Source organism: Molothrus ater, chromosome 4, assembly GCF_012460135.2.
Source record: "Molothrus ater isolate BHLD 08-10-18 breed brown headed cowbird chromosome 4, BPBGC_Mater_1.1, whole genome shotgun sequence".
Taxonomy (NCBI): Eukaryota; Metazoa; Chordata; class Aves; order Passeriformes; family Icteridae; genus Molothrus; species Molothrus ater.
In genome coordinates, this window is record NC_050481.2 from 20,372,347 (window position 1) to 20,384,674 (window position 12,328).

General features: G+C 44.2%; 1 protein-coding gene across 2 annotated transcripts in view; it reads left to right on the top strand.

Annotated features, from left to right (window-relative positions):
* The first annotated feature begins 1,328 nt into the window (after nucleotides 1-1,328).
* Nucleotides 1,329-12,328, top strand: part of GRID2 (glutamate ionotropic receptor delta type subunit 2) — a 687,526-nt gene continuing 676,526 nt past the window's right edge. The window contains exon 1 of one of the 2 annotated variants that reach the window (XM_036382204.2): nucleotides 1,329-1,616. In XM_036382204.2, the coding sequence (XP_036238097.1) occupies nucleotides 1,529-1,616 (88 nt within the window). In that variant the 5' untranslated portion in view covers nucleotides 1,329-1,528. The remainder of the gene's footprint in view (nucleotides 1,617-12,328) is intronic. The other variant, XR_008508327.1, reaches the window with a different exon arrangement.

Genomic DNA, 12,328 nt, shown 5'->3' on the forward strand with positions numbered 1-12,328 from the left:
ACCCTGAGCATGAAAAGTGTGCTCTAAATGTTTCCCATAGAAATTTCTCCACTACCTAAAGAGAGAGGAAGAAAAAAGCTAATTCACTGCTTTAAAGAGCTGTGCAAAATTCCATCAAGAACATAGATAATTAAAGTAATATTAATAGATTTTTAGGTCTTCATTTTCCCCTAGAGGGAAATAATAATCAGGTGTCCCTGATTATTTTTTTCCTTTTCCCCTTCAAGTAATGTCCCTGACTCAGTTGTCAAAGACTGAGAAGCAGAAGTACCCATCTAGCTTTGAACTTGATCCCCACAGTGGAGTTACAAGGTTAAATAAATGGGGTGGTTTTGTTTTTTTTTTTAATTATTTTAAACTGAGCATAACACTTCAAAAAATTTTTTTCTCCCCCCTCCCCGATGTATTTTTAGGCTGGATGCACTCTTGCCTATGTCTGTTCCTTAGTCCCAGCTGAAGATTTCAAGGGAGACGAGGGTTCTATATTGTTTCTCCCTTGTATTGCAGATAGGGGGAGGAGGTGGTTATTAGAGAGAAGCGCTCTCACTCGCTCGCTCTCTCTGTTTCTCCCTCTCTGGCTGATAGCACTTATCTCTCGCTCTCTCTCCTTCTCCTAGGTGATCCATTTCTAGGCAACGTGCTGGCTGGTGCTGGAGCTGCCAGCTCTCTCTGCATCCCACCAGGAAAGCAAGATCCAAAAGCAACCTGCAGACCATCATCTGCCTTCCTCTGCCTCGCTCCGGGTACTCCTCCTCCTCTCGCTTCTGCCCTGTCCAACCACCACCTTGCGCGACAGAGACAGCACGCTGGGCTCCATTGGCAGATTTATTTTTTTTTTCCTCCAGTTGTGGGAAGCGATTTTTCTGAGCGAAGGGTGGGGGGAAATCTCTGCATTACTATCTGCATTACCTTGAAGTTCACTTTGTTTTTTGGCCTCCGGGGAGGCTTTTCCTGCAGGAATCTGGCTGCTGGGAGCGGGATCGCCGGCTCCCTCGGTCGCCCGCTCCTCCCACCTCGCTGAAGGCGAGCTATTTGCTGCGGGCTCCTGGGGCTTCTCTGGCCAAGAGGGTTTGTGGGTGTCTGCTCGCGTGTGCGTGTCTGCCCGTGTGTGTGTCTGTGTGTCTGTGTCTGTGTGTGAGCGTGTGCGTGGTGTGGGTTGGAAGTTGCTGTGCAGCAGCGGGACCGAGCGGATCCCTGGACCCGGCGGAAGGATGGGGATTGTCTGACCAGCAGAGGCGTCTGCTGCCCGCGGCGGCGCCCGGGCTGGATGGATTTGCTGCCGGCGCTCCCAGCAATTCTGGTGCTGCCCAGGAGCCCCGCGAAGTGACGCGGGGTTTCGCCGAGGAGAGAAGCGCTCGGAGCCCCGGGCTCGCTCCCTGACCAGCCGCGGCTCTGCGCCAGCCATCGGGATTTACACGCTCCTCCGGCTGCACCTCAAACTCTTGGGCTTCCTGCGCTGCGCTGTCCTCCGCGGCAGCACCGTTTGGCGAAGAGATCTGTTGTTATAAAGCCTGGACCTCCGGAGGAGATGGAAGTTTTCTCCCTCATCCTGGTCGTGTCCGTCTGTTGGACTCGAACCTGGAAAGCGACGATTGCAGATTCAATCATTCATATCGGTAAGGGGGTGCTGCGCCTGCTGGTGCTGCTGGACACTTTTCCAGCTCTCCTTTGCAACCTTTCCTCTCTTTGGAAGGCTTTCCCCCCTCCCCCCGTAGCCCCCATTATCTTTTATCGCTTCCTCGCTTGCTTTTTCTTGTTGTTTAGTCCTCTCTTATGATTGCTTTCCACCAGGACCTCAGGCGTCCTCTTTTTCCCCTACCGCGCTGTGTAAAGGTTTCTTGGCGGCAGGGTATGTGCGTGCTTTAGACCTTGAGGTTTTGATGAGGCTGATGATGGGGGCGCCCAGGGCTCGGGCACTTCCCCGGTTCCTCCCCGCCGCCCCTCAGCTCCAGCCTGCCTTCCGCCTGCCCCGGCTCGCCCTCGGCCGGGGGACACCCCACGCCTCCCCGTGTTCCTCACACCAGGGTGACAGCCACGCGAAGCCCCCACCCCGCGCACTTTTCCTTCCTTCACACCCCCCTCCCGCCTTCCTCTCCCGCGGCGGAACAGGTGGTTTGGCAACGTGAGCGCTTCCCCTGCCGCGGGCGGGGGCGGGGGGCTCCGGCCGGCCGGCACCCCCTGCCCGGCCGCCACTCCCCGGCCCCGTCTGCGCCTCCCGGAGCCGCCGCTCCCGGCAAGGACAGCGGCCTCCCCTCCGCCCCGGAAGGGCAGGGGGCAGCTCGGGTTGATGCCGGAGCACGGCGCTGCCCGCACTGCCCGCACTGCCCGCCGCCCGTGCCCCCTCGCTCCCCGTTATCCCGAGCCCTCTCCGGCACGACTCCCCTCCCTCCCTCCCTCCCTCTCGGCGGGCGCATCCCCGGGAAGCGCTGGCGAGCGGCGCTCGGTTCCCGCGGCCGGCGAGAGCGGGTGGCCCCCTGCGCCGGCCGGGGATGCGCTGGGAGGGAGAGGAGGGCGCTTCCCCCGCGGCCGCTCGCCCATCTGCAGGCACCGCACGCAGGCGGAGCGGGGGCGGGAGGACGGGCGGCCGGCGCCGCGCTGCCCCGGGGAAGGGGCATTTCGGGGCAGGGTCCCGCCGGGGCTTCGGGGAGGGTCCTGGGGCGGTGCCGGCCCCGGCTGTGGGGCAGCTGCCGCTCTCTCCGGGGTTGGCTTTATAAATATGTCTGCCGGTGCTTGTCGTGGGGATCCGTAGCGGGTTTCTGTGCAAGGGGAAGCGGGGAGAGCGTTTGGAAAGCGCGGCCGTCAGGAGCTTTCCCGCAGGACCGATTTTAGGGCAGCGGTGCGCCAGCCCTCCGTGTAGCTGTCCCCAAGCCCAGAAGCCAGCGCTGCCCTTAGGTACCGCAACTTTACAGGGGTCAGTCCTTCTGGTTGTGTGAGACTGGAGCAGCAAATACTGCACGGGGAGGTAGCGCTCTATGCCCTCCTTTTAAAGGGAGAAGGACTTTTTAAATTCTTCCCAGTTGCAGACTCTTAAAGCGACACTAGGAGACAGTTACGTCTTAGGGTTTCTTTCCTAAGAGCTTGTAGCAAACGGTTACATCCTAGGATTTGGGGGGAAATTTTGACTGTGCAGCATATCAGGAGTTTCTTTGCAATCCACTGTCGCCCATCCTCCTGGCTAAGGCAGCACTGCTGGGCAAGCCGTGTGCCTTTGCACTGCCGTCAGGGGAGACGACAGATTTTCTCCCCTCGTGTTAACGAAAATTTATTTGATTTATTAATTTTATTTGAGAAATGCAACACATTTTGATTATTTTTTTCAATAATGCTGGTAGTGATTAGATACATCAACGCAGTGAATTCTCACTGAAAGCAAAAAAAAACCCCAACAACCCAAACTAGCAGAACCAAAGCAGTTGCTTCTCACACAATTTGTCTTGAGAGACAATTAGTACAGTTGACAAGGGGATTAGCTCTTTTTATAGACTGTTTTATGCTGCCATGAAAATGGCAAACTATATAACTGGTACACAGAGCTAAAATGTACATCTACTAAAATGTATACTCTGAAAATAAATTACCTGAAATCAGAACTAACAGTAAATGAGTACCCAGCTAAATATTCCAAGTTGTACAGCTCACAGATGAAAACTTGGCCCCAAGTAACACCACTGTATTTTGTGACCTGATCTTCTGATCCCTTTTTGCTTTCTTCCACTTGTATAAAATACATTTATGTATAAAATATAAATATTTAGGCATAAGTAATAAACTGTATTTGTTTAAATGAGTGAGAAAAAACAGTAGCAGGGTACTCTATGAAGAAATTAACTGCAGAAGAACTTAAAAAGCCAAAGAAAAAACCAAAATGCTCAGTTCAAGGGAAAAGAAATACTACCAGTGGTAGTTCTGATGCCTTAGGCAACAGACAGAATAAATGCATTATCTTTTTTTCGTTCTGCAGTGCTAAGATATTCAAGTGGAAAATATTTTCCCATGTTTGAGAGGGGCAGATGATCATAAGAAATAACATAAGAATAACCTGTGCATACCCTTTTCCTAATAGTACATACTTTTTTCAACATAATGCACAAACTCTCTTGCTTGCCTATGTTTTATTTTATGTGTTTCCTGTAAAAGGATGCTTTCTGTCTCAAAGTGTTTTATCAGTCCTCTCTTAGACAATGCCAAAAAAATGTTACCATTTAGTGAGTAGACATTAACGACTTGGTGATGTCAGTGGGAGGGATACAGTGACTGGTATCTGTGATAATGCCTTTTCATATTCCTGTCTTCTGTGTAAAGATTCTGGTTTTCATCTCTAGAGAAGGTCTGTGCATATGTACATGTGCACATTTAAAAAGAAAGGTTTTCCTGTATCATATTTTAAACATTGGTAGAGCTGCTTATAGTCTGTACGTTTCTGCTGCCCTGCTATTATAAATAGGAACTGGCAGTTCAGAAAGACTACATTAAGCACTCTTGTGAAAATGGTGAAATGAATCGACTCCACTATAATTTTCCTTACCCTTAGATAAAAAAGAAAGGGGCAGGGTTACCATGTCAAAACTGTGCAATCCTGTATTATGCTGCTTCTCTCAGCCCATGCATTGATTGAGTAATTTCATCAGTCCCACATTACTTGATTGCTTAGAAGTTTCCTAATGATCTGTATGCTCTAGGAAGAATCTGAAAGTCGTGAGTGGAATGGTAATGATTCTGTGTTTTATGAGGCTATTCAAAAAGTCGCTCTGATTTATGTAGCTCGAAAGCTCCCAAGTCTTTGAGATTAGCCACGCTGCCTGATATTTCCTTCATACATCAGTCGTCCCACACTCCCCACTCCCTAAACAGGAGTTTAGAACAGTGTTTTAATTAAGCAGGGATTAGATGGTATTCCTTGTCAACCACACAATTTGCCTATGCTTTGTATCTTCTGCTGCTGATAGTCTCATGCTTTTATATTTTGTACTTTGTGCTCCTTATTTTCCCTTGATAAATTCACAGTAACACATCTGTTCATGCTTATGGATTTCCTATTGTGTCTCTAGAAACACATAGGCAGATATATGTGTATTGGGTGCTGCAAAATCACCCAGGGCAGCAGGCACATAGTGTGGTACAAAAGTTTTGCTGAAAAAACACTCTACAGGATTTTTGAAGGCTGATCTAGTTCAGCCTCCTGGATTACCTCAAGTTGGTTTTTATGTTTATCAGTAACTTTAGTCATACACAGTCAACTGTGTACTGCCCTTGGCTTTTTTTATTTTTAATGGAAATTTCATAAATAGATATAGCTATGTATTATATATGCTTCTACATATACATCTGGTTTTAATATATTTATAGATAAAAGTTTTTCTTCCTGAGAAAGAAAATCGGTTCTGCCCTTACCTTACTCCTCTCAGCTTTGTAGGCGAGGACTGCTGCATTCCTTTTGTTGGACAAGTTCCCAGCATTGCTGGGTCCTGAGTTTTGGCTCACACCTTTAAGCTCTTCTGTACCATGGTTAATAATATCAAGGCAATTCCAGCATGGGGTCTATTGCTTGTTTCTTCTCTGGATGTTGGTGATGACTAAAATGTATTTTTTCTGTAAAAAGGAAAGGGATTCTTGTTGTTTGGTGGGATGCCTGTCTCATTTCTTCTTGTAAGCTGATGTGCTACAGTGCAGCTGGGGTTGTGTTGTGAATTGGTAATAGGAATTTAATTTGCTGTGCTATTGGTGAAGCCTCATTAGGAGGTATGTAGTGCACGCCACCAACTGTTCATTACAGTACTCTCACATACATTTGTAAAGCACAAGAGAAGCAAGCAAAACAGATTTATTAAAACCAAATAAATCTCTGTGTGCCTGTAGAGTTTGCAGGGGTGCACTCAGGTCCCTGTTGTCCCTGCTCTAAGATGTGAGAAGGTTACTTGCTTATTTTAAACACACCTCTGAGTGAGGACCTGGAACCCGCTGTGCTGGGGCTGAGCAGCCAGGAGCTCTATTAGTAACTACGTTCTGCTTAAATGCTCAGCCTGCGTGACAGACTCTCTGCTTCTGTGTTCCTTATTTCTGAAACACTTTCCCAGGTGCTTGGATTTGTGGCAGCGCTTCAGGCCCTGTAATGTGTGGTAGTTACTCTGTAGCTGAAGAGGGATGACTTTGCACACCATAGATTAGGGTTTGCCATCATCCAAAGGCATGTTTGCCATTAGGTGTCACTGCTTTCTGGAGCGTTTCTTAGTCGTCATCATCAGGGCCTGATCCAGAGTCTGTCATAATCCAGGTGAGTGGCTAAGTTGACTTTGGAAGATTTTAAACTGAGCCTGTGGATTGCTGACTGCAGCAGGCAGCTCCTTTTCATGTTCTTAAATAACTCTTAGTAGTGTTATATCAGGTTCTTTGTCCTTGATAAAGGCAGAGTAAAAAAAAAAAAAAAAAATCAGCCATCCGTTTTCAAGTGGTGCCCTAACAAATGTCTGACATGGCAATCACTGCTGCTGCTCTGTGCTTTCACATGACTACTTATGGATGCACTGAGCCTTTATTCTCACAATGCCATCTTTGAAAAAACACACTGGAGAAAAATCTTTCAAGACTGTGACTACATAAACCTACCAACTAAGGTTCATTTAACTTAATGAACAAAGGCATTAAGTATGGTTCTCTTCCACTCCCTGGCCCTGGAAAGCAAGTGGTATTGGCAAGAGATGACTTCTGGAAGCCATTAGGTTACTCCCTAGATATAGACTTGAACTTACATCATTTTCTTCCATTTGATATATAGCTATCTATAATCTGCCATGACAGCCTGGTTTTGGCTGAAATTTATTGGAGGCTTTTCCCTTTTGAGTTGAGGTTTGTATTTTCACTCTTTGTTACTGCTACTCTACTGCTTGATTTTTTTTTCAGCACAGTAAGAAATGGTTTTAAAAACAGTTTATGTGAAAGCGTAGTTATATTTGGCTATCAGTTTCTAATAAATTTTCTTAATTAACTGGTTTATATATGAGAAGATGGTAACACTCTTTCCATCTACACACACTCCAAACATATTTTTTTTATATCTTGAATGTTTAAAAACTTACTAGGCACAGGTATTACCATTGATGTTTGGACTTATAAGTGACGAATGAGAAAAGGAAATAGTATTCTAATATTTTGAGCAATTATATGAAAATAATCAAACTTTGAGAACATGTTTTGCACATATATTATGAAACACAGTATGTGCCAAAGATTGATTTCAGGTGATACATTAGTAACGAGGCAAATTCAGATACCTTCTGCATCTGCAAATTCAGTTGTCACTTTCTTTTTTCAGTTAGATTTGAATTCCAGAAGTCAGTTGTTATCTAAGCTGGTGAAATTTTGAAGAAAACGTTGATTTGAGAGTCAGGCTTGGCTTGTGTGTCAAAGCAGCTCGACACCTGTGCATCCTATGAACCTTACAGTCCAGTTCATGGCTCTGCTCATGCTCACACCCATCTATGAGAGCCCCAGAAAAAGTTTGTGCTACCTAGAAGTGCCAAGAGACAAGCATGACTGTCACAGCCCAGGAGTAAAGCACAGCAGGCAGGTTGCTGGCACCCTGACAGAGTGGCTGGGAGCTGCTCATCACAGCTCATGTTTCTTTGATGTGTTTTGTACCCCAGGCTTGCCATGTAGCCACTGGCTTCCTACAGGGCTTCCTGCACACAGATGCATTTCCTCTCCTTCTCTGGTGCTACATTACCCTCCTGCACCATGTATTATGTCCATGAGGACGTAGCTGCTGTCCTGTTGCTTGCAGTAGTTACCAAAATGAGCTGTGTTGGCCTTTTTTGGAGTAATGTTGACCATGGCTTTGGCTCATCTAGGCTGGCAGGCTGCATTGGAAAAGGTGCAATACTGAGGGGGTGCAGTGTGACATGTGGCATGGGATGTGTGCTAAATGCATGTTGGATCAGTTTGATGGAGTGATGGTTAATCCATCCTCAGCATCAGGTAAGGAAGGCCTGGGCAAAGCCTTCTGGGCCAGCTTTTAGCTGGTTTGTGCATTTGATGCAGCACTGGGCAAGAGGAAGTGTTGTTGTCACCCACTACAGAGGCAGAATATAATTGTGTGTTATTGTCATGGTAATTTAAACATCTAGACTGAAATGGAAGGAAGAGTGAGCCAGGAATATGTGTCTTTCTTGCTGTATCTTTCTGGATTTCCCAGGAGCACCATCAGGGCAGTTTCCTCTGCTATTCTTCTATACAAGTGTCAGGCTTTGGTTTCTGGTTGTTGTTGGCCAAGAAGTTGTGAGAACTGATGGATTTAAGGGAAAGATTCTCCTGTGCCTGCAACCATGATTATTAATAAAGGCTTATGTGACTTGGAGAGTTGTAAGTGCTCTCTCTAACAGGCAGGACACAGGCTGAAATTGAAGGTTAGTAAATGAAATGTGCTGGTGTTTGGAAGACAGTTCTGAAATCTGGCAAGGGAGCACGTTTGATGTTGTGCACTGCTGTAATTTTGTAAGGTTCAGAATTTATGTCCTAGTTTCAGTGATAATATACTTAATTCAGAGAAGGAGGTGTTTTATGTTCTGTATTGTACCACGGAGTGCACTTGAGCTGGAGAGACTTCTTCCTGCTTTGGTCTGGGACTCACCACAAAAGCTCAAGGAAGGGATATTCTGAGAGCTGAAAGTGCTGCATTAAATAATATAAAAAAAAAAAAAGAAAGAGAAGCGCTCATAAAAAGTGACACTTAATGAGAAAGGATAATAGAGTAACTACAGCATTTCTGTGTAGCACTAAAGTTATGGTGGAAGAGGTACAGAGACTATTACTCTAGTTTTAGTCAACTGTAAACTGATGGATTTGTAAGAGCAGGGCTAGATGTAAAGTAGATTTCCATTATACACATTAGTTGTGGAATGTGGGGGAGTAGGGTAGAAAAGAAAAGATGAAAGGGAAAAAGTTACTCGGAAGTTGTGCTGGGCTTATGTGACAAGCTCTATACTCAAGAGGAAATTGAAAAAGAAAATGAGTAAAAATGGAAGGAGGGGAAGAAAATAAGATATCAAAGGCAAAAGCCACTAGTTCTGTCTGTTTCTATTTCTTTGGGAGCTGTATAATGTTCCTGTAAATGCTATGCTCAATGGAAAAGTCCTGAACCAGAAAGGGAAAAAATGTCAGGATAAGAATTTAAATGAGGAGTTATATGGGTATTTTAATGTAGTAGATAACACTCTGTGCTGAAATGCTAATTATTCCTAATTGTTATATTTGCTTTACCCATGAATAAAATATCACATATCTAATAAAATATGCAGTGAAAATAACTGTAAAATTCCTCTTGGAGCCTTTCATGCAGATTTAAAGGATTTAATACCTTATTTTTTCATTGCTTTTTAAAACATTAACTTTCTGTAATCAGTTGGATTGCTAAGGCCAATATCCAGTGAACCTGACAGTAATTGCTTGTTTTGCAGAACAATTTTTTGTTAGTCCAACCATATCTTTCTCAGAGGCTTAAATCGAGTTGGTGATTTCATTATAGTAATTCACTTGCGATAAATCAAAATCAAATAGCACCGCTCCAGTGCTGTGGAAAGCAGCTCCAGATGAGAGCTCTGGAGAGAGCAGAGGATGGCAGAGCAGCAGACCTGAATGCCAGGCTTGGATTTGCTATGCCAAATTTTAACGTACACAGATATATCAATTTTGCAAGCCTGTTTTGAAATAGAGAAATGTAACTTTACACAGGGTGGGCTTCCCTGCCTTGGGATGCCAACTCCAGATCTGTGTTTGGGACCCAAACCTGATGACAGACTTGCTTTGGTTTTAAAGCATGCAGGAACTCAGTCAAGCTCAGGCTCCTGAGCCTTTAGGATGTTTTGGAGACGTCAGTTGTATTTCTCAGGTGCCAAGACACCACTGCAGAGTTATCTCACTGATTACAGTCAGTATTAAAACTTGCCTGGCTGGGCTGAAAGCACACAGTGGGGGTATCTCTAGACCAAGTATTACTAAGCAAGGATGTTTCTTTTTGTTTATCCTTTGCCTTTTTGCAATCTTTATAGTGTTCAACTTAAACATTTGAGAAACATTTAAAAACCATTTCATGTACTGGAGGGTTGTCAAAGGGAAGAAGGCAGTAGAAAAGACACAGATCTTGCTCAGTGAAGGCCACTGTAGAGTAGTGGCAGTGTGGGCTTGCATTGTTAAATGCAAGTAAAAGTGATAGCTGTTTTAGCTCATATTAAAATACATTTATTGCTCTCTTTCACTGTTTCTGTTAGTTTATTTCTCTCTCATATTTCAGGCTCATGGCAAGATGATGTGATGGTCATTGTGTTCTATGCTTTTAAATATCTGCTTTTAATGTCCAGTAAGGAAAAAGTTAAACATGCCATAACACAGATATCTATTATTCGAATAAAAGTGTTTTTTCTCTGGAATTTTCTCTGGAATTCCACTTGCTTGACCTCTTTTGAGGTCAAATACACCTCAAAAAGTAGGTTATAATTCTTAGAGGTAGTCTTCCTTTGGCTTTCCTCTTTGTGAATAAATATGCTGAAGCAGTATTGAAGTATATCCACTAATGCGTTTGCTATAAATATCTTTAAATATCTTAAAATTATTATTCTGGAGCTGTTCTAGCTGATAGCAAGCACTGGAGTATGTATTAATGTATGTATCTACAATATATAAATACACACTTTTTCATTAATCAGAAGGACTATTGAAAATACTTGACTGGATTTTTCCTTAATTTGGGATGGCATTACTTTCCACCCTAGGTAACAACACGAAGATTTGGGAGCCTTTTTGCTTGCAGGCAGGAAGCCATAATGTGAAAACAAGTAATGAATTGGCCCCCCCACTGTGCTGGAAGCTGTACAAATATGAAACAAAAAGTTGGCTGTCAGGAGATTTGAAGCTGAAGTGAAAGAGACGGGTTGGATCTCTCTTTCACTTCAGCTTCAAATCTCAGCTCAGTTTGTACACCTGGAGACTCTGTGTCTTTTGAGAGGCAGATTCGCTCATTGATGTTTTTGAGTGATCACTTTGGGTACAAGGGGATGAAAGCAGGTGGGAATGTCTACAGGGATGTCCTGTGAGGGCAGATGCTGCATGGCTGATATCAAAAGTTCCTGATCTGGGGCTGTGAGGTGAAAGAGCTGACATAAAATGAAGTGCAGCAATGTGTTTGTAATTATCACCTACAATATGTTATTGCCAGTAGCATTGATAAAATGGGCCAAATAGAAGCAATTGTTACCTCATCAGCTGCCCCCATGCTCCTCTCTGGGTTTACCTAGTACAGGAGTAATGCCTATGCCTACTCTCACTCTCTGTCTCACTTAGACAAATATTTCATTGTACAGTTTTGGAAGACTAGATGGGAAGAAAACACCCCTTTTTTGGAAAGTGGAACAATATATGTAGCAAAATTCCCCACTTTGTCTAAAAGAGATATATAAATGTAGTCAGCAATTCTGAAACTATCTGCAGCCTCCTTTGGTAGTCCCGTGAAGTTTTTGTATTGCTGTGGAAATATTATTGAAATAATCTAGGGAAATTATTATCCAGCTCCTCAAAGTAGCTCTCCTGTTCTGGAATTGGATTGCATCCTGGAGATACATGAGAAATTTGATACATGAGATACATGCTCATTTACTTGAAAAAGTTCTCCCATTTTTGACAGCGCTGCAAAGAGTATAGGGCCTGTGTTAAATAAAAGGGCTGAAGGCAGTGGGCAGGAAAAAAACATGTTCTGTGCCACAGAACTGCTCTAGGAGCAGGACTGCTGTGGGGAATGTTCTGGTGATGCCTTCTATGTGGGAACTTTGGAAAACAATTAGAGAGTTGTGTTCAGCAGTGGTGGGAGTTTGCTGGGTGGTGGAGGGATGCAGGAAACATTTGGAGGGGTTAGCATGAGTAATGGGCAGTGCAGGATACCTTCAGGGAATAGCAGGAAATGTTACGTGGTTTGGAGACTGGGCTTTATGTTTGGGGCAGGCCTTGTAGGGGAGGTATATGTATAAGCGTATGAGAAAAGTTGGGAAATCCAGAGGAAGAAGGGACTGGAATGGCACAAATATTACTGAAAAGCTTAGTAATACAATGCAAATAGTGCTTTGAGAACAATATAGCTGGAAGATAATATTAAGTTTTAAAGCAAACTAAATTACAGATTAGAAAATAGGATTGTTTCTCCTTGTCTAGTCTCTATAGTTTTAACATAAAGCATTTCATTTCTGGGATAGATCTTAATTTTTTGGGTTTTTTTCAGCCAATAATTGTACCTTGTTACTTGGCAGAGAAGTAAGATCCATTTTACCTTTTTATTGTCTAATGCCATTGT